Source organism: Periophthalmus magnuspinnatus, chromosome 4 (assembly GCF_009829125.3).
Source record: "Periophthalmus magnuspinnatus isolate fPerMag1 chromosome 4, fPerMag1.2.pri, whole genome shotgun sequence".
NCBI lineage: Eukaryota > Metazoa > Chordata > Actinopteri > Gobiiformes > Gobiidae > Periophthalmus > Periophthalmus magnuspinnatus.
Genome location: NC_047129.1, coordinates 3,266,314 through 3,287,903, shown reverse-complemented (window position 1 = coordinate 3,287,903; position 21,590 = coordinate 3,266,314). Strand labels below are relative to the sequence as shown.

The following is a 21,590-nucleotide window of genomic DNA, read 5'->3' as shown; positions in this document are numbered from 1 at the left end:
CTTAACATGAACATCTCCATCTCATAAACAGTGCTGGGCATTAACTAGTTACAAAGTAAGACATTAATGGACAATTATTTGCCCTAGAACGTATCTTTCAGGTAGCCCGGTAACACATAATACAAATCTTGTTTTATGTAGAACTGTATGCGTCAGTTCTGCTTGAAATTATGTTCTATGGGCCTAAAAGAAAATGTAATTAGTGTGAAAAATTCATGCTTTTTATAAATTGGTTCCTGAACTGTAAGTCTCTTATTATATAGCTTATTAAATAGCTATATTAAATAGATAATTTAGAATGAATTAATTTAATCTTTTTTCCAGTCACAAGCATCTACGTTTGAGCCTGCCCCACAGCACCCATCCGCGTGTCCCACAGCGCGCCACAAAATATGAGTCAGAGCCGGTTCCTCCGCGGCTCCTCCTCGCCTCTCATTGGTCAGACTCTCCAGAGGCGCACACGGTGGATAATATCGCCTACTCCTGCAGTCTCCCCAGCTCCAGTGTGCCTGCCTTCTCTCCTCACAGCAACACCGCGACACTGATACATAATGCTGCGCTGTGGAATATTTCAGGCTTATATGTAGTCACGGAGGTGTAGTCTGGAGAAGCGTGCAGGAAGTAGCCGATACGCTTGCACAGATGTAGATCTTGTCTACCAATTCGAGCAGCCGGTGTGAGATGCTCTACATTTCGCCATGGCAAGAGCTCCGGTTCCGTGGGGGGTGTTCAGGAAGCCGCTGTACGTGCAGGTAAGCGGCGGGAAATCCGTCTTTACACAGAGGTAAAAAAAAAAAAAAAAAAAAAAAAAAAGAAAAAAAGAAAAGTCTAGCGGTGTGGGTAGATTGGCAGTGCCCGACGCAGACTCCAGGCCAGTGACGCTTAAGTCGTTCAGTTTGACCAATTCTTTTCACAGGTTGGGTTGTGATCACATCCATTCATTTTGACTAGCCTGTAATTTTGTAACTTCCACACATTCAGCTCACATGTTGCGATCATACAATCCACGGCCCAGTAATGTTCTGTGCGATGTTAAATTACGTCTATTCACGCGTCACCCTTTTTAGTCCTTACTTAGCCCTCATGTAGACCGTCTCTGTCATAAAGTCACTTGATGCTCGTCAGGATTAGACCCCCCGGCCCCTCTCCGCCCCCCACCCCCGGCTCGTTACCATAGCAACCCCATCCGTGATGCAGCAGCTGCCCAAATGAAAACCGAGCAACATTTTCTGAAACTTATCAAAACTTATCTGTCATTTGCACCTGTCTGCACACAGAATGATTAAAAATATTTGCATGGGGTATAATATAGCACTTTCCAATAGCAACAACACTAAAAAAAAAAAAAGACCAGACATAGGCATAATAACGATATGAATTAGTTAGGGCTGTAGTCTTTTAGTCTTTTAATTGATTAATTGGTTGATGGTTTCTTAGTTGACCAATGTCGATTAATATTTTTGATTAGAATTATAAGGATTTATAAAGGGGGAAAGGGAAATACATTGAGTGATGGAGCTTTCTTTGCCAGTGCCACACAACACATCCTTTCAGTTGACTAATCATTGCACAGGGAATGTCTTAAGTTGACCAAGAATGACGACTACACCTCTAGAATGAATCAAAAAAACCTAAAAGTGAGGGCACTTGCTTAGGTAGACTAAACACGTGAGTCTTTAACTTTGTGTCTAGATGGAGAAGCCTGGTCCGTGTTTTCCTGTCAACTGTAGTGGTTGCCACGGTGAATCATCTGCCTCCGTCTGACCCTGCTCTTCCTCTTCCTCTTTTCTTGTAGCAACTATTTGGCAGCAGCTTAACTTTATTTATAGTCTATGTTGTGGCCCAAGGTCCTGTACCTGAGACACTGTGGCTAGACAAAGTGTGAATAGTTTTCCTGATGCGTGTTCCTGATCGAGAAATCCCAGTTATTATGAATTCATATTAATGACACAATGTGGGACCTTTATTTTCTATACATTCCTTTTAAGACACACACTCTGCAACATCTGGTCCTACTAATTAGCAGTCTTAAATAGTAGGAGAGGGTGTATAGTAGGAAAAATATCTAATTTTGCTTTTTTTTTTCTGACAAGCATTGTGGCTGCAATTAGATTTGAGATTTATGTTTTAATGTTCATATTTTCAAAGTTCATATTTAAAATGCGTCTAGAAGAATTAACAAAAAGACTGAAATATGAACTAACAAAGCAATACAAGAATCACATTTCAGAACATGCTTGTACAGTTCTAAACTAAAGGGTAGGCAGTTTTTATGCAGAATGTTTTGTTCTTTATCTTAATGTTTTCTTTATTTATCTTTATTATACAGGGGAACCCAATGAGAGTAGCTAAAAGCCCTCTTTCCTGTCTCTTTCCTTATCATGTGGTTGCGGTCATGTGATTTGGTATTAAATGTTCCGGTATCAGTGATTAGCAAGCAGGCGAGTTTTCTGGCAGTTTTTGAAGTAGTCCCTTATAGATAAATTTCATACAGTGCTGCTCTCTTCTAATAAACAGGCCAACCCACCTTTTCATAGAGAACACAGTGATGAGTTTCAAATCCATCAACCGTAACAAAACGAAGGTTTGTGAAGGAAATTATGTACTTAAAAAACTGCAGCGTTTAAGATTTGCTAATTGTGACCATTCAAATTTGATTGCGATTAATCTTGCAGCTAGAGACATTTATGTGCATTCACTACAGTAGTAATTTATGTTGACTAATTTGGCTATGTCCTCGAATAGCACTGAACTCACAGGCATAAAGAACTTTGGGTTTAAGTCAAACTAATTTGGAATTCACATGTTTATGATCTGATCAAGGCACATTGTCACTGGGCTGGTCCAGACACAAAACATGTCCCTGTAGATGATCTATTTATCAGGAATGACTGGAAGAATTCATGGGTTTTATTAGTACTTTACAATTTTGCCCATATATACAGCTGTTCTGGTGGAGACTGTTGCTGACAATCTGTGCCATCAAACCATGTACCGTGCACACCTCATTCATAATCTGTTGAACTCTAGAAATGACTAGACCCAACCAAAACCTGTGTGCTGAACTTTTTAGGTATAAATGAGTCAGAATGCTTGAATGTAATAATGAGTAACAGTTCTATAAAAAGCTCCAGTGGCTGAAAATGTGAAACTGCTGCATATTCACTGCTGTGTTCAGATATAATTCTGCCATCTCTGTCACTGTGGAGAGCCCATTCTGATGTTAGGGAACAAGGGAAAACTCAGCTGTGACTTTTTGATCATCAGTGTACCTTTTTTGTGCTAAGACTACTCAATCAAGAATGTATCAAAAAATCCTGAAAGGTGGCTCAGACTTTACGCATTCATTAAAGAGGGGGTATGAATTGCTAACATATAATACCATGTGACCTTTGTTTGCAGAAAACAACATATTAAAATGTTTAATATCTTTCAGTTTTGTTCCTGCACATGCATCTGTCTCTGCCGATAATGTAAACACACATGCTTTTAGGCTATATAATATATTGCACAAATGCATTCCAAAAGTGGATTTTTCTGGAATTATTGGTCCTATCAACACAAAATAAAAAAAATAAAAAATTGAATGATCCCAACACCCTGCTCTTTTTTCCTGAATTCAACCTGTCTGTGTTTTCAATAAGATGGAAGATTAAATCAAAAACGGAAATTGATCTATATGGGGAACAAAATCATGATTTTTTTCCCCTCATATCGCACAACCCTACCTGGAAATTGCTTAGAAATAAGTTGAATTTGCATAATACCTCATCGTTAAACTCCACTCTTTTCAAGACCAGGCTTTGCTTACAAAGACTTACCAAGATGACTCTCTTTTATAGAACTGAAATAGCAACATAGTAAACCAGACTTAGCCAGGATAAATAAGCCAGGCTCATAGAGTTAGCAACTTTTCTGGAACAGCCATCAGTCAGCTATAAATGTACAATGGCAAAAAAAAATAAAAAAATAAAATAAAAAAAAAGAATTCCAATTGTGATGATTATGTAATATTATAATATGATTAGATAACAATGAGGGAGTTTCATTATAATCCTCATAGTTGAGATAATACCATAACTGACTGTTGGAGTGTGGCTTGTGGTAGAGCTTTAGTGCATATGCCATGTGAGTGCAAAGTGATGCAGAGTACAACCACTTTTTATTCCTTCTACTCTGCTCTATCAGTTTTCAATATGGCTTACCAAAATCAGTGCCAAAATACTTTAATATTTAATTTCACTCAGTTATGCACTGATCGCTGGGTGATATGATAAAAACACTCATCTCCATTTTTGTTTTGGTTTTGTTTTGATTGAAAACAATTTAAAAGTAAACAGCTGTACCTTTTGTTATTTAAGGTACAGTATTTAACATGGCATGTCATTTGTGTGATTCCACAGAAATCGAAAGTTAAAACCATACTTGAGTAATTTTAAATGTTGAATGTGTAAATGTGGAGTGTGTTGTATTTAAATGAAAGAGTGGGAGAATGCATGGTTTGTAAATGAATAGATATTTAGATGCATTTTAATAGTTTGTTAACCTGCCCAAGGACTGCAGATGGAAACTTGCTTCAGCTAAATCAGGTGTAAAGCATATCTTCTTTTATGAGATGAATGTGTTTGCATATGGTCTCTGTTAAAATAATCCAGTAAACTAAACTAAACTTCAGAACATTCTCCATGGAGATAGATATATTTTATGCCATACTGTGAAATATTACAGCCAAAAGAACAATATTTCCATGGAAACAAGCAGGAGGACGCCCTTCTCCAGGCCAAACAAGAGTCAGGTTTGTGAAAATGCAAGCCCACTCAGAATAAAGATACATGTTTTTATAGGTTTTTTCAACACATAAAAAATATTTTATTTTTATTTCAGTCTATATTTTGGCTAAAAAGTTTCTGTGGCTTTAATACAAATTTCTTCCTCTAACTCTGCACTCTGTCCCAAATCACATTGCTTTACTCACAGATGATTGGCTTTAGAGGCCCAAGACCCCTCAAGATATGATTAATTGCACAGCTCTTGTTGATACTTAGGCAAATACAGTATATTTAATCAACACTCAACCCATTGCACTACTATCAAACCATACCAGACTAGACCAGTGCATATTCGGTATCATTTTAATTCATTTGTTTACTGAGGAGAAAACCTTTCCTTTTATACTCCCCTTCCTCCTCTTGCATCTGCATGCGTAGCCTAAGAAGGTGTGATTGTGGTTGGACAGTAGCAGGCTTGGTGATTCACACAGAGCTGTCAGATTCAGTGAAAACAGAAGAGACAGAGCGCTCTCCAGGGATGGCCACCAGCTCTGCGTTTTCTAGGCCATCCTCCGCCTCCCACTGACAGCCTCACAACTGTCACTCATCCACACTGCCAGAACCAAACAAAGGCAAATGATTGGACAGATGAGGAACCATCACACAAATGTTTTTAGTTTACTTGTGCTGACAGAGAAGGCATTACATTTTATACCAGTTTTTGGTTTGTGTGATTGTCATTACAGTAATTGGCTTTGTGCACTAACAGTAGCTGGCTAGTTTCAATCAGAGCCTGACCCTTTCCGGCGTAATGGAATGTCCATGAGGTTTTTTGCCAAGGCTGCTAAAATCACTAAATCCTGACAGATCAGGCAATGGAGAGGAAGCTGCGAGTGGATGTCACTGACTGTCTTAAACGCTTTACAAATGTGGGGAAAACTTCACCAGGGGCACATTTGTGTGTTTACAAAAGTATGTCTTTGTGTGTTGGAGCTAATGCTAATGCTAATTTTGAAGCCTAATAAACATTTAAATAATGCCATTGACTGAAATAATCTACACGTAAAAATAATTGGCGTGTCCTAACAACAAATTCAATTTTGTTGTGTTACATCTAACATTTTATTTTAATAGAAATTAGCCTTAGCATGGACAAACAAAGATGTACCTTTCTAAAACCAGAAGTGTCCTTCTGTGAAGTTTTTTCTGCATTTGTAAGGTATTTAACATATTGTCAGTGGCATCCACCCACAACTCCCAGCTCTCTGCCTGATCTTTCAAGATTTAGTGATTTTAGGCAGACATTACATTATGCTGGAAATGGATGAGCTGACTGCCCGTCTGATTGGAACTAGCCGGCTACCGTTGTACACAGAGCCAAGTAACTAACTGACAGTTAAACAGCAAATTCTGCCATATAACAGCTCAGGTTTCTATTGTGATGTTATGTGAACACAACATATAAAACATAATATTGTACGTGTAATCTGTACCTTACCAAACCATCTACAATATCAGGAAAATCTGTGTAGTTTCACGTGTAATAAAAAGAAGGTCAATATTATAATATCAAAAGTCTCATATAAGTTCTCACGCGTATAGTTCATTAGCGTTGTCACGATACAAACATTTCAATCATGATTTTAATAAGAAAGAGCTCGATACCAAATTTAATACTACAATGATAGTAAAACCATTATTTTTTAGACAATATAAACAAGTGCAAGACCGCAATATAATATAATATATGTGCAATATACTGTAAATTAAATGTGAAGTGAACTATATTTACATCGTATGCCACTATATAAAAATAACCTCAACATATACCACTCTGCCTCCATTTGAATTCTAGTTCTTTTAGAGAAATGCTCTAGTGACTTTTGAGCATACATTGAACTGTGCAGTACATTGATTTGATTAGCCTAAACACTAGCATAATTAGTTGTAATATGAGAGAGCACTCAGCATCAGCTTTGTGGAAACACTTAGCAAAAATAAATCCACTGTAAATGTCATTTAACACTTTTTGAAAAAGGTTTAATCTATAAACACCACTTATCTTCAATATAAACAAACAAGGCGTCCAAAGCATATATCCGCATATATTCAGCAGTGTTTTTCTAGCTCAATTGGGAACTGGAATCACATTAAACCCAGGAACCATTCACTCATGAATATGACATGAAGTGTGTCTAGCCCAAGGACACACGTTCTGTCCTTGATTCTCAAATTATGATTTGATACTTGGTAATCAAAGCAGTCTTTCATTTATAAGAAACATTTCATAATAACTACACCGTAAAAGCCTTATAAAGCTTGAACAAAGACTTAATTCATAATGAATGAATAGTTTATGATTCAGGGTTAGTTACTACTGAATTAAGCAGATAGGTTTAGGGAAAAAATATGAATTCTAAGTAGTCTGAGTAGTTATAGACTTGAATAATTGTTAAAAAACTCTTTGGATTTAGTCTTGGCAAGTCTTGATAAAGTTGAGGTGGTTGAATGGTGGCAACGAGTCTGGGAACCCCTTATCAGTAAGAAAATATCTCAAGGACCACAACTATGACATTAAAACAGCCCTTGTTCTGTCTTGCTATTTGTATATCCTTATTCACCTGTCTCTCCTACTCTAGTCCAGTATTCGTCTCAGAGATGATTAGATGATTTTGAATGACACTTATGGTTACAAGCCCTGAGACTTTGCTGTTGACTCAGTGGGGACATGTCCTCACTGTCCGCTGTCCTCTTTAGCAATAGTAATTCACTTCTGCTAGAAGTCTAGGATGCTGTAAAAAACAAAAGCTTTTAGGTGCATTTCCCCTCAAAAATGGAAATGTATTAGTGGGCCAAAAGCCAAACATGAGATAAAATGCAAATAGATGGTAAAACAGACTACTCCACTTCTAACATTGGCAGTGTGTTCAGTTGAGTAGTTAATGCTCTTCACAACAAGAAGGTTCTGAACTCTATTCCCGAATATATTGTTTAATTATTGTTATAAAGTAAAGCAGAACATATAGCGTCAAAGTAGGGTTGTACTAATAAATAATAAAACGACAGACTACAAGTATAAAAAAAAGTCACAATTGAAATTTAGTTTACACGTAACAGCTAGCAGTTATAAAAATCTAAAATTTAACAAACAGCTATGTCATGTAGTACAACCCCAATTCCAATGAAGTTGGAATTGGGGTTGTACAAATTATTGTTTTTATGGAAATATTCACTCATTTTCAATTTGATGCCTGCAACACGTTCCAATAAAGCTGGGACAGGGGCATGTTTACCATTGTGTTACATCACCTTTCCTTTTAACAACAATCAATAAGGTCTGGACTGCAGGCAGGCCAGTCTAGTACCCACACTCTTTTACTATGAAGCCATGCTGTTGTAACACGTGCAGAATGTGGCTTGGCATTGTCTTGCTGAAATAAGCAGGGACGTCCCTGAAAAAGACGTTGCTGGGATGGCAGCATATGTTTCTCCAAAACCTGTATGTACCTTTCAGCATTAATGGAGCCTTCACAGATGTGCAAGTTACCCATGTCATGGGCACTAACACACCCCCAGACCATCACAGATGCTGGCTTTTGAACTTTGCACTGATAACAATCCGGATGGTCATTTTCCTCTTTGGCCCGCAGGACACGACATCCATGATTTCCGAAAACAATTTGAAATGTGGACTCAAACCACAACACACTGCTCCGCTTTGCATCAGTCTATAGTCTACAGGTGTATTTTAAGCATTCCTCAACTTTCTCATTCTTTTGTTGCCCCGTCCCAGCTTTATTGGAACGTGTTGGAGACATCAAATTGAAAGCGAATATTTGCATAAAAACAATAAAGTTTATCAGTTTGAATATTAAATATCATGTCTTTGTAGTTTATTCAGTTCAACATAGGTTGAAAAGAATTTGCAAAACATTGTATTCTGTATTTCTTTTTTAAGTTTTACACAGCGTCCCAACTTTATTAGAATTGGGGTTGTACATTCACACATTAGCATTAGAATTGGCTGAATGGTGGTCCATTGTGGTTATGTGTTGTTCTACCAGCAAAATAATTCTCACATAGACAGCACTGTAGCTTTGCAATATCACATGGTGTTGCTTTATTCTCCGGCAGACTCCAGACCTCTCCAGTCTTTTGTCTCCACATATCTCGGTGCAGCCCATTACCAGTGCCCTCTGAGGGGTGGCTTTATAATCATACATAATGGATGACTACAGACTGAAACAAACAACTGTCAGAGTGGAAACATATTGCTCCTGATCAGCACTGGGGCTCTTTCTTGTCTTTATAGCCCCGTGTCCAGCAGAAATAACAAAGGTCATGCAAGTCAGACTTGAAATATTTCTTTCTTGACGTGATCTATAATAGGAAATGGTCCTACTTTTGTATACAGATAATGCTATTAGAGATACCTTGTGAAGCCACTCAGAAACTCAGAATAGGGCTTTGAAACAATATTACAATTCTGGCAACAGCATAGCTAACAATACTGATAGCGTATTCATTTCAAAACAAAAAACCCAAAACAATATGTAAACAAATTTAAAAAGAGTTATTACTACATGCCAGTCCAATAGAAAGTTGGGTCTTCAAATGTATTAGTGGAGGTTTCTACTACTACTACTAATATTACGTTATACTTAATATTCAAATTTCAAATCTTCAAAACAACACTCACAACATTATTGATATTTCAATATGTATTCAGATACTCCCTCTAGTTATTACAACCTATGGCATTATAAATCATGAGAAAGATAGAAATTCTTAGAAAACGGTAACACAAATTTTCGCCATATTGCTCACTCACATAGATATAATGCAAAACTTTCTTCTGGCAATAAACTTTTTTAGTCCCAACATTCCCACTCTTTTAGTCAAACTGAAGCTTACACACACACTCTTACTTTACTTCACCTTCCTGGGTCAGACAGACTAACAGCTGTGTGGGTAGTTTTATAAGAAAAACACGAACCACTATCTAGGCTGAGCGCTTTCCTTTCTGCCCACCTCAGCACAGCTCCCACTCAAGCCAATAATTAATAGCTGTCATGGCTGCCACAATCAATATCAACTCATTGTGTGTGTTTGTACAGCCCTGCTTGTACTTCTTCAATATAGCCCCATAGAAATGCATGGAAACGATAACCACAATGATATTGATTGCAAAAAAAAAAAAAGTACTACTACTACAGCTAAGCATTTGTCGACCGGGAAGATTTCCATATTGCTTGTTGCGTTTTGATGCATTTCACCAAGAGGGGGAAAAATCAATAGAAGGTAGGCCAGGCACTTAGTTGTGTGGTCATTGCTGTTAAAGCCATGAGGTTGTACGGTCAGATTTGTAAGTGAATCGATCAATAGAAAAGAGAAGAGAGAAAAAGCGTTCTGCAAATAGTTGTTTTTTTATAAGTCATGGTTAGGAACAAGAAGTATGTGTGGAGAAGGTTTACTTCATTACTGGAAATTAAAATAATTGATTGATATTGATTATCAAATGTGGGGATGTAACAGTATTGGCAGTGTCAGGAGCGGTGTACTCATGGACCAATTAAGCAAATGGCAAGCTCCTGGATCTAAAATGCATCTTTTTGCTGCAGTGGCATGGTAAAAAAAAAAAAAAAAAAAAAAAAAAAAAAAAAAAGTGAACTACAAGATAATAGGGCTGTACTCAACTAAAGAAATTCTAGGGAAACTAAAGTTAAGCCCTGTGCAATGATTAAAAATGGTGAGCACGATTTGGCAAAAGCTAGCAAAATTCAGTGGTGGAATGTAACTAAGTAGAAGCAGTAAAGTACTATACTAAAGTACGCATTTATGGTGGTTGTACTTTGCTTGAGTACATTTTAAAGTAAATACTTTTTATGTTTACTTAGCTACATTTTAGAGCAGGTATCTGTACTTTCAACTCCACTACATTTTTGAAGAACTGAAAAGTAAAAGTTTTTATAAAAATATATTTTTTATAAAATATATTTATAAAATGTTTTATATAATATATATTTATAAAAATCAATAAATGTTGAGCTTTATTAGATCTAAAAGTCTGCCTGAAATACTTATTACTATCTAAGTACATTTTTAACAAGTACTTTATACTTTTGCTTAAGTAGATTTTTTCATGTGATACTTTTACTTTACTTGAGTATTTTTTTGCTCTGGTATTTGTACTTTTACTTAAGTAATAAAATTGAGTCCTTCTGCCACCACTGTTAATATTGTCTCTGCATACAGAAAAATTCTAAACAACATCTTTATAACTGTCCTGTCACTTCCACAACTCATAACACACTTCATGCTTTCTCCTTTCTGCTGTTGCACATATAAATCCTTATAATCCTTTTTTTTTTTTTAAACTAGTTGGTTAATACAAAATTTGGTTGACTAAGACATCAATTAATCAACTATGGGTGTATTCACATGCTTGTCTTCATTTTGTCTTGGTTTAAAGTCTGTCCTGATGTAGACTAGGATTAGTTTTGGGTTTAGTCCCAAAACTAAACCTAGATTAGACCAGAATGTGGTCTAATCTAGGTTTTGTTCCATTTCCATTGTTCCATTTCCCATCATCATGAAAAAAACACATGCAATTAATTATGGAATAATAGCAATTCTGCAGAATAACTCATCAAGTAATTTTAGACCTGTGGTGAGTGTACAGTGTCCTATAGTCCTATTTTAGATCTGGTTTAGCCCTATAGTTTAGAAATAGAATACTCCTGTTTTAGATCTGGTCATACTTATAAGGCCAAGCATTTACTTAGGTGGTACATAGTGAAAAAAGAACCACTGTTTGAGAGATAAAACCACAATTACATATATAGTATTACAATCAATATCATATCAAGTTAAATGCTGTTAATTGTGCCAGGAGATTTGTAACATCCTGTATCAAGTTGTGAGCATTTGGGTCTTACATAACAAGTTGGATTATTATATTGTGAAAAAATAAAATAAAATACAAAAAAAATAAATAAATAATGGAATTGTGTTTTGGTGGATAGAACACATTTGAAAGATTCCTGCAAAAACTGTGTGAGGGAGAGCCATATTGACATAGACTAGGATTACGGAGGTGTGAAGTCCTACTGACAAAGACACAGCATGGGCAAAGAGTTCAAACAGCCAAACTGGAGTAAAAGAGACTTATTTATCTTCTGTGTGAGAAGGTGTAACAACTGCAAAACTGCATTTTGAAAAATCAAACAGGTAGGGAAGCTATATGTTTGCAAAGAATATTATAATTTACTGAAGTGTTTAGGCTACAAAATGCAATAAAAATCCAAAACATCCACAAAAGAAAAAGTCCTCCAGCTAAGGTAGGCCTTATCAAGCCAAGCTCAAGATCTGGAGATGGGTCCCTGGGTACTGCACTGTTCCACCCACTGCTCCTGAAAGATTAACTCAGGAGGACAAATTTGTATATAGTGACAATAAAGTTACCTTAACCATAACATATCAAGTAAAAAAAAAAAAAAAAACTGCAAAAAGATAATCTTGGAATTATAGTGTGACTATAGTGTGACTTGAACATTTAAGTGCTTTCTTGTACCATTTAAGCTGTGCCAATTAGCAGCTAATAGAGAGACCCTCCACTATTTCTCTAGCATTCTGTAAATAGCTTTAATTTACAGTAAACAGTGTTAGTGGTCAGGCAGTTCAACAACAACAACACAGCAATATTTCACCCCTCTCCCATCTCATTAGTCCTGGTCTTTTCCCAGTACAGCCTGTGTAGATCTATAATGCACTGGCCCTATTGAAAAACATTAGAGCACCACTTTCCACCAGTTATAAATGTTTTTTGCACTGAGCGTCTGACAGTGATGGACTCCCACTGCTGCAACCTCCAGACCCTTTCATTTGGAACTCTCCATTTGGCTCAAAACGACTTCAAATAACACTTTCTCTTTCTGTGATTCCATGTTCTTACAGTCCACACTGCAAAAATGTCATATTAAAAATGACTTGGATTGAGATTTTTGAGAGTTGTTTTGACTACGCTGCCACAATATACTTAATAAATATACTGTAAATATAAGAAACAAATCAAAACCTAGCTTGAAACATAAATTATATTGAAAAAGAAATATCCCGAAATAAGATGAATATTCAGAATTGTCAATTTAGCATGCCTGAAGAGCTTCTAAATGTCATCCATGCATGTTTCAGTCATTTAGAGATCTCTTCTGTCCCCCCTCATGGTTATCTTTAGATTTTGTCTAATGCTCAACCCACAAGCCTGTGTCATCCATGCTCCTCCCACACGAAAATTCTCCATAAATACCGTATACAAAACATGATACAAAACTGTACCCAACAACTTGACAAACCTGATGAATTGCTCAGTAGTTTCATTAGTGGGACGCATGCTACTGTCATAGCGCTTTAATGGGGGAGTGATTTAGCATGGAGAGCAAAGGAAGAGGAGACTCAGAGGCTGTGTCCCAATTCGCCAAACTGGCCTTAGGATCACCATTGGAAGTGTGCGTCGAAGGGCAGTTACGTAATTTCCGGCGCGACAAGGGCTGTCCCATTTCAACGCACCCTACTGAATGCGCCCGACAAACCTGCCTTGCCCTTTCCACCGTTTCCATGGAGATCGGACGTAAACCGAAGCGTGCATCCATGGACACTTCATGCACTGCTATATCCCATCATGCACCGCGACTACGCAAAAAAGAGAAGAAAATGGAGTCCACTGCGCAATACATGTTCAAATGTTCATACTGGTTTACCTCATCTACAACAGTGCGACATGAAACTTTTAAATCTGAATAAAGATCTGTACAGTGTGTTTGATTATTAAAAAGGAGGGGAGTTATATGGAATAAAGGAATGTGCAGTTATTGCTAGACAATAAGAAGACATTATTATCATTAGAAATTATTATTGCAAATAAGAATAATGTAAGAATGCTCGTTTCTATTGTAAGCGTCAAAAACAAAGAGACTGAAACATAAAGTCAGAAGGTTTAATGAGTTCCACACAGCTAATGTGAACAATGACGCAACGGACTCTCAGGAAAGGATAGAATAGAGTCCTGAGATGTGCACAAAATCTTCATGTGTTCCGGTACATTCCATAGGTCTGCACCACCTGGTGGGCACGTGTCATTTACCTTCGTGTTAGTAAATCAAGATACTAGTTTGATGTAGCGCTGCACTGCTAGAAAAAAACCTTACAATAATAAGATGTAAAGAACTGGCATGGCATAGAAGGGAAACAGCGCCCTCTATTGTTAATAAAGTGGTGTAGCCACTGGCCAAAATACTGAATCGTTAAACTGCAATATCCCACTTTATGTACAACTAATCAGTGTTCTCTGGTTTATAGACTGTGAATGTCAAAATGATATTGTTATCTCTGTCTCTGTTATTACGTTTTCACAAGGTATATTTTGTTTAAGTTATAAAGTAGCTACAAATGAGAAAAAAAATCACCTTGAACGTTGTATTCGCCTATTGATATTCAAAAAAAAAAAAAAAAAAGAAACGGCTGTGAAGACAGCATCTTGACTTTTCTTCTATTAAATAATAAATAATTAAAAATAACGCATATAATGTACATATCGTACGCTCAAAGACAGCGGTGGAAGTGCGGTCCGTGGTGTAGGCCTGTCCCATTTCAGCAAGATGGCGGCTACACTGAGGAGGGCAGATTCTCATCCGGAACCTTCAAACTACACTTTGAAGAGTACTTCGAAGGGTCCCTTCAAAAGGTGCATTTCGCGAATTGAGACACGGCCAGAGCGTCAGAAAAGTGAAAGTGAAATTTATCAAACATGTTAATATGTTGTTTTCAGCAAATATAGCAATGGAAACAATAAAAGAGAACATGGTATTTGTTAGCAGTAAACCCATAAAATACATCCTCTTTAAATAAACAACCTGCATATAAAGGACACATACACGTTTTGTTTTTCATTCTCAGCATATGGACAGGCCATGTCTCATGTGGAAGCTCAGAACCTCCAGAATTCACACACTGAGCTGCAGAGGCTGCACTAGCACTGATTTATTTTTGGCTGCAGGTACTGGGGTTTAAGTAGTGATGATTCAGAGAGATCAGAGAGAGTCATTTTAGGTTTAAACAACTGGATTTAGACACTGAAGGTGGCAACCCAAATGTTAGACTCATGCGGTGCTCTTTCTTCTTTCTGATTGGGTAATCGTCTTGAGAACCAAAACACAAAATTATAACATAAATAATCATGTCCAGTACATATTTACTTTAAGTACACTATTTGAACAGATTTGAATGGTATGGTAATGTAGTTCATATATAGTTCTAAATGCTTTTGCACCACAGACAAAATGCTTTCAGACTCAATCCATATGCCACTGTATCTTGTATAATCTAACTCATTTCAGTGTCATGATACTGACGATGCATTTCTCTCCTGTCGTAGCAGTCCACTTGTACTACATATTTTCAGCAATCTTAAATCTTAAATAACATTGAAGCTTTAAAAATGCAATGGTTATATTCTTTTATTTTTTTATACTCTTACTTTGTGAAATATTGATGGATTTTTTTTTTTTTAACCAGGAATGAAATTTTGTAGAATTTATTTAATAAAAAAAAACCAAAAAAAAAAACCAAACTCATTAAGAATATTGAAGCTCCACTATAACTATATTCAGTTATCAGCATAGGGCCTTTATTTACACATGATGAACTATGTCACTAATTATGTCATTAATATCACTAACTAAACTCTGTTGTGGTGTACATGTGTTTGATAATGCAAAACATTCAGGAGAAAAAAACCTCCATACGCTAAAATGTCCAATCTTTTGCATATTCACTTCTGCATTCAGATATAATTATGTCATGGCTGTTTTCACAGTAGAGGGAGTTCTGTTTGAAGTGAGTTATTTAGGTGAAGTCTGCAGTGACGAACCAAGGATGGCCCCAATTGGCTACAAATTTTAGTTACAAATGTTATCTAATGTTGGTGTTATGTAATGTTATGTGTGTTGGTTTTAACTATTTTTTTTAAGACAAAATGAAAAAACAAAACTGTAATTGTGTAATTTCACACAACACAAAAATGTAATGGATTCAGTTTTGTGTGTCAGACATTCTGATAATCATGCTATTGAAAACTGCTACAATAGTTAAAATTTAATAAGTTAGTATAATATAATCCTATGCTTGTATAAATGTTTTCATTTTTTATATAGGCTTTTCTACCTTTCAAGGCACTCAAAACTCTTTGCATCAAGGAACCACTTATTGATTCACACACGCATTCATACACCAGTGTATGCAGACACTGGGGGCAACGGGGTTAGTGTCTTGCCCATGAACGCAATGACAGCATTCATCTGTGGGAGCTGGAATCGCCCCAGAAACCCGTGGGTCATTGGATCCAGTGATGTTTATGTCAAGAGAGGCATTCGAACCATCAACCTTCTGATTAATGGACGAACACTCTAACAACTGAGCTACTGTGTAGGGGTGTTTATCCAGAAAGGAGGGATACAATGACCCCGATATTTAAGTATTTGCAAATTAAGGTTAGAAAGTCAAATGCATTACATTATTTTTGTTGGCAATGGCAGTATAAGTATGAGGTATCTTATTTCTAACTATTGATGAGTTTCAGTTTTTTGTTATGGTCACCATTTTGAAGACTTTTCACCATTCAAAAGATAGAGTATTTTGTTTTATATTGTCAGTTGCTATGGTAACAATCCTAATTTTTCATCATTCTGAATTCCATGAAGTTTTATAGCCTTGCATTTTTAACAACTGGATATTGCAATCATGGCGCAGGCTAAACCTGGTGAAATGTGCTCACAAGGATTGGTAACATCTCTATCATTCACACAGCAGAAATTTAATCAAGTGATAAAAAAAAAAAAAAGTTATAAAGAAATGATGTTTGTATCGTGGTGAGATAAGGACAAAAATGTTAAATATAGGCATGTCAAGAAACATGCCAGCAAAGGATTAATTGTTTTTGCTAATTGTTGGTCATAGTTCTCCCCCTAAAATGAACTAAAGCCACCTCTAGTTCAGTTCTGACTGATACTTAACTCTATAACACTATCACTGACGTTTCAGACTAGAATGGTCAAGAGCTCCATAACATGACAAGAGTCCTTGTCTCCATCCTCTCTGTAAAACTCACGAACAGTGCAAATAAAAAAATAAAAATAAAAATAAATTAAAAAAAACAGCAATGATGAAATGCAAAAACTATTTCAACATTGTTGTTTTGTGAATAGAAGTACTCAATTTTGTTACTTCAGTAAAAGTACTGATACACAAGTATGAAGTTACTCAAGTTAAAGTGAAAGTAAAAGTATCACTTGAAAAAATCGAATTAAGTAAAAGTATTTACCTGGCCCTCCTCCGCCCCCTCCCTCCTCCTCGCCTGGCCGATTTTTCTTGTTTTGTCTGATTTTTCCTGTTGTTTGATTTTTCCTGTTTGTTTTTGTGTGTAGGCAGCACGGTGGCTGAGTGGCAACACTCATGCCTCACAGCAAGAAGGTTTGGTTCGATCCCTGGGTCGCCCAGGCCTTTCTGTGTGGAGTTTTGCATGTTTCTCCCCGTGTCTGGATGGGTTTCCTCCGGGTACTCCGGTTTCCCCCATCAACCAAAACATGAATGCCCTTTGAGACAACTGTTGTTGTGATTTTTGGGCGTTACAAAAATAAAATGAATTGAAATTGAATTGAATTGAATTTAAGTACATGTTTAAACATGTACTTCAAGAGTAAAAAGTAAAAGTATTTAACACAAGTGTTGTTAATTTGTTAAAATGTTTAAGTATGAAATGTAGTGATATTGATTTGCAAATGATACAGTAGTAATACAAATCAATTTCTTAATTTTTCTAATGCAATTTTGTATTTATTTTTGTTTGCTCAAAGCCAAAAGCTTGAACTCGAAAACTAATCAGAATGTTACCATGGATATGGTAAAAATAACCACTGAAATCATATGAAATGTACTTTTTGCTCTACCACCACTACCACCACTGATGAATGGTCACCTGTGTAATGTTTCTGCCTCCAGGCCCGATACCTGCACATGAAGTACCTGTTCTTCTCATGGCTCGCTGTGTTTGTGGGCAGCTGGATCGTTTATGTTGAGTATTCGTCCTACACAGAGCTCTGCAGAGGACACGACTGCAAAAAATATATCGTGGGTATTGGACTTGATAAATTTAATTATGAAGTAATATGTTTTTTGAATTGTTTATTATTTTAGATATTAGTGTATTTATGTGTTTTAGCTTCCTATATGTGACACTTTGAGGGCTTGTTTAAATTGTTAATCACTATGGCCACAGTCCAAATTTGTCATCATTCTGAAACCTATTGATAGTGGTCTATATAGGAATATGATTTGATAAAATGTTTGTGATCTTATTGGTGTTATCTTATGGTTATAGTGTGACAAATACAGAAAGGGGGTGATTGATGGCTCAGCCTGCAGCAGTTTGTGTGAGAAAGACACTCTGTACCTGGGAAAGTGTTTCACAGCTAAAGCCAACAGCCAGGTAACTAAAAATGCTTCAAATATATATGGGAAACACACACTGAATCTCACAGCATAGTACTCATTTACATTTCAAAAATATTCACAATCAGTGTTTTGGGATTTAATGAATGCATTGAGTCAGGTTTACAATTTTCTTTTTTTTATTGCTAGCCTTCAGTTCTAATCTGTTTTATAACAAATGTTATATAAACAGATTATAACTGTTTTTATAACATTTGTAAACTGTTTGTCTCATTTATGTAATTTTTTTGAGTATTGTTGCCAGACACAACCTTATATCTATCTGAAGAGAGCTAACTACACTGAAACTAACCTATTTGTATTCAGTTTCTGTTTGTTAGCTAGGTCTATTGATCTATTTTAAATATGAACTGTGCCTGAGTCATATTTGCATAATGGTCCGGGCCTTTATTAGCATACTGGCTAGCACTATTGTTTTCCTTGGTTTGATTTAGGTCTGAGGATGGAATTATAAATAAGAGATAAATGTGTCTAAGGCCCTGATTCCTGTTCAAAGATGTATTGTCTTTCCTAACAAAAATTGCCTCTTTAACTCCCCTCTCATTTTTTTTCTCCCTTTGGCTAATATCTGTACCTCACTATCTTCAACGGAGCGGTTGGTGGCTTTGAGATGGAGATGTATGTAGAGCAGATTGAGGTCTCAAAGAGCTCTCGTGACACTGTTAGTACATTCTTTTATGGAGTGGCTGTTTTGTTTCTTCAGTGTAATGCTCAATCCTTCAGATAGATATAAGGCATTGTCCACCACCAGGCTTGGATGAGAAGTGACATGTCTTCATTCAAAAAGCTTTTTGTCCATTTTAATGTATTTATTTTTTGTCAAAACAATAATGGCTGCCCCTTTATAGTCCTCTATATGGACTATAAAGCTATTTTCAAGCCTCCCAGAGAATCGGTTCATTGTTGAATTATTGGTGCACATAAACATTTTACACATATTAACTCAGTTTATATCATAATTTAGTAGCAATTAGCAGTTTAGTAGTATTTAGAGGTAAAAGGGGTCAGAAACAGACCAGAAAGTAGTTTGGACTTGCTCACAAGTTAATTTGCCTGTCCTCCCGTGAAGGTGTACTCAGGGAGCTGGGGAGACCTGGATGCAGTGATCAAGTGTCAGCTGGACGATGCCCCTCGATACGACTTAGGGAACGAGCCGAGGAGAGAGGCCACATCCTTCGACGCACCTGCCAAAGGCACCTCGGTGGAGCAGTTCAGAGAGATGATCTACAACCATCTCAAGGTTTAGGGGTCACTTCATTCGTAAACTGAAAGCAGGAGTACAGGATGTTATGCAGCTTTGTGATGGCATGGTTAATTGAATTCACCTTATTATAGCTTGAAAATGATTAAACAAGCCAGCAAGGTACTCCTGACTAAGACAACATGAACGATGGAATAATTAAAAAGTTTTCATGAATTGCCAATGCCTTGCCAAACCTATAAATGTGTTGGTTTCCTAGGAACAGTAAGCAATACATGCAAGATTTCTCAAACATGTGGAAATGAAATAACATTTCTGGTGGAGGGTACACCACCTGTTTGTCTCATGGAGATGTTCCAGTTTTGCCTGGGATGTTCCACTATATAACTTTGAACTAAACTATCTGGGAGTTATACATATGCAGGTGGGAGTGGAGTGATCTCTCCGCAGTTCTAACCTGTAATGTCATACTAGGGAACATTCCAGCTGTAACAATAACATTACATGGAGACAGCAGATGGAGGACCCTCCTCCAGAAAAGTTTCATAGTGACCTTTTAAAAAACGATTCAGCATAATGTGGCCACTTTAAAGGTGCAACGACTCAATGCAATGATATAAAACCCCTAACCTAATTTCAGTATTTTCAATTTACCTCCCCAGGCCAAAGTTGGGGACCAGGCCAACCTCTCAGACCTGGCGACCCAAGTCCTATCCATCGCTGACAGCAACAAGGACGGACACATCTCTCTCCCTGAAGCTCGCTCCACCTGGGCCCTCCTCCAACTCAATGAATTCCTCCTGGCTTTAGTCTTGCAAGACCGCGAGCACACGCCAAAGTTACTGGGCTTCTGCGGAGACCTGTATGTTACGGAAAAGGTCCCATACTCCCCGTTATATGGTATAACTTTACCTTGGATTTTTGAACTCTGGATTCCCGCAGGCCTACGCAGACGCATGGATCAGTGGTTCACTCCATCTTGGCCGCACAAGGCTAAAATCTCAATAGGTTTGCTTGAACTAGTTGAGGATGTCTTCCATGGAAATTTTGGCAGCTTTCTCATGTGCGATGTGAGCGCTAGCACTTTTGGTTACAACGAAAGACACGATTTTAAGTTGATAGACGCACGCTACATTGTGCCAGAGAATATTTTCCAAGAAAGGATACGTCAACAAAGGTGTGATAATGATGAAGATTGTGTTTACGGAAGAGACTGCGTGACTTCTTGTGATCTAACCAAGCATAGGTGCACGACAGATACAGCAAGACCAAATTTAGCCAAAGCTTGTGCAGCACTTAAAGACTATATACTTAGAGGAGTGCCGTCAGATGTAAAAGAAGAGCTGGAAAAGCAGTTGTACGCCTGTATTGCTCTCAAAGGGACCACTGAACAAATGGAGATTGAGCACTCGCTGATCCTCAATAATCTTAAAACTCTTTTGTGGAAGAAAATCTCACACACTAAAGACTCTTAATGAAATAATTTGCACATTTTTGTCTTTTTTCTAGGGTCAGAGACTTGTAACCACTGTGTATCACGTCGGTACTATAGGAACAAAGGCCTATTTAAGAATAATTGAATTTAAGTACATTTGTTTATGAATGCTAGTTTATATATAGGATGCAGGTTTTATGTAATTGTGAGAAGTGCAATTTTTAATATTGGAAAATAAATTTTTTCTTGCCTTGTTGCCCTAGTTATCCTATTATAATCACTTTTCTAAACCTTTATTACATTTCATGCTTTGCAAAACTTAATGACATTGTTTCTACACTGAAGTGCAATCTGACAAGTTTTTTTCCATTCACATTTGACAGAGTCTCTGAGTTTCAAAAATATTTGTTTTCCAGCTTTAATGCAAAGTTCCAGTTAAGGTCACAAATTCTTATTTTTGTTCAGGAGAATTTTGTATTTTTAATCTAGTCATGCAAGTGCCATCTTGTGGTCAATTATGAAAGCTTTTATTAAGCCCTTCTCAACTGAGCTACATTCACACCACTATAGATTGAAGTTATCCACATGAAATTTTGGAATTGTGGTTGGCTTTTCCCTACAT

The 21,590-nt window shown here is 36.9% G+C and overlaps 1 protein-coding gene across 1 annotated transcript; it reads left to right on the top strand.

Moving 5' to 3' along the window:
* The first annotated feature begins 640 nt into the window (after positions 1–640).
* Positions 641–21,066, top strand: LOC117370023 (divergent protein kinase domain 1A-like). The gene is made up of 5 exons (XM_033965369.2): positions 641–752; positions 17,823–17,951; positions 18,202–18,309; positions 19,402–19,572; positions 20,196–21,066. The coding sequence occupies exons 1-5, from the start codon at positions 699–701 to the stop codon at positions 21,006–21,008; spliced, it is 1,275 nt and encodes a 424-aa protein (XP_033821260.1). The 5' UTR covers positions 641–698; the 3' UTR covers positions 21,009–21,066.
* Positions 21,067–21,590: the final 524 nt, after the last annotated feature.

What these genes read in the sequence shown, in the direction of transcription:
- LOC117370023 (XM_033965369.2), top strand. Translation starts at nt 699, where the DNA reads ATGGCAAGAGCTCCGGTTCCGTGGGGGGTGTTCAGGAAGCCGCTGTAC. An exon ending in GGAAGCCGCTGTACGTGCAG is followed by an intron (nt 753 to 17,822) that starts GTAAGCGGCGGG and finishes TTCTGCCTCCAG; the next exon opens with GCCCGATACCTGCACATGAA. An exon ending in TGATCTACAACCATCTCAAG is followed by an intron (nt 19,573 to 20,195) that starts GTTTAGGGGTCA and finishes TTACCTCCCCAG; the next exon opens with GCCAAAGTTGGGGACCAGGC.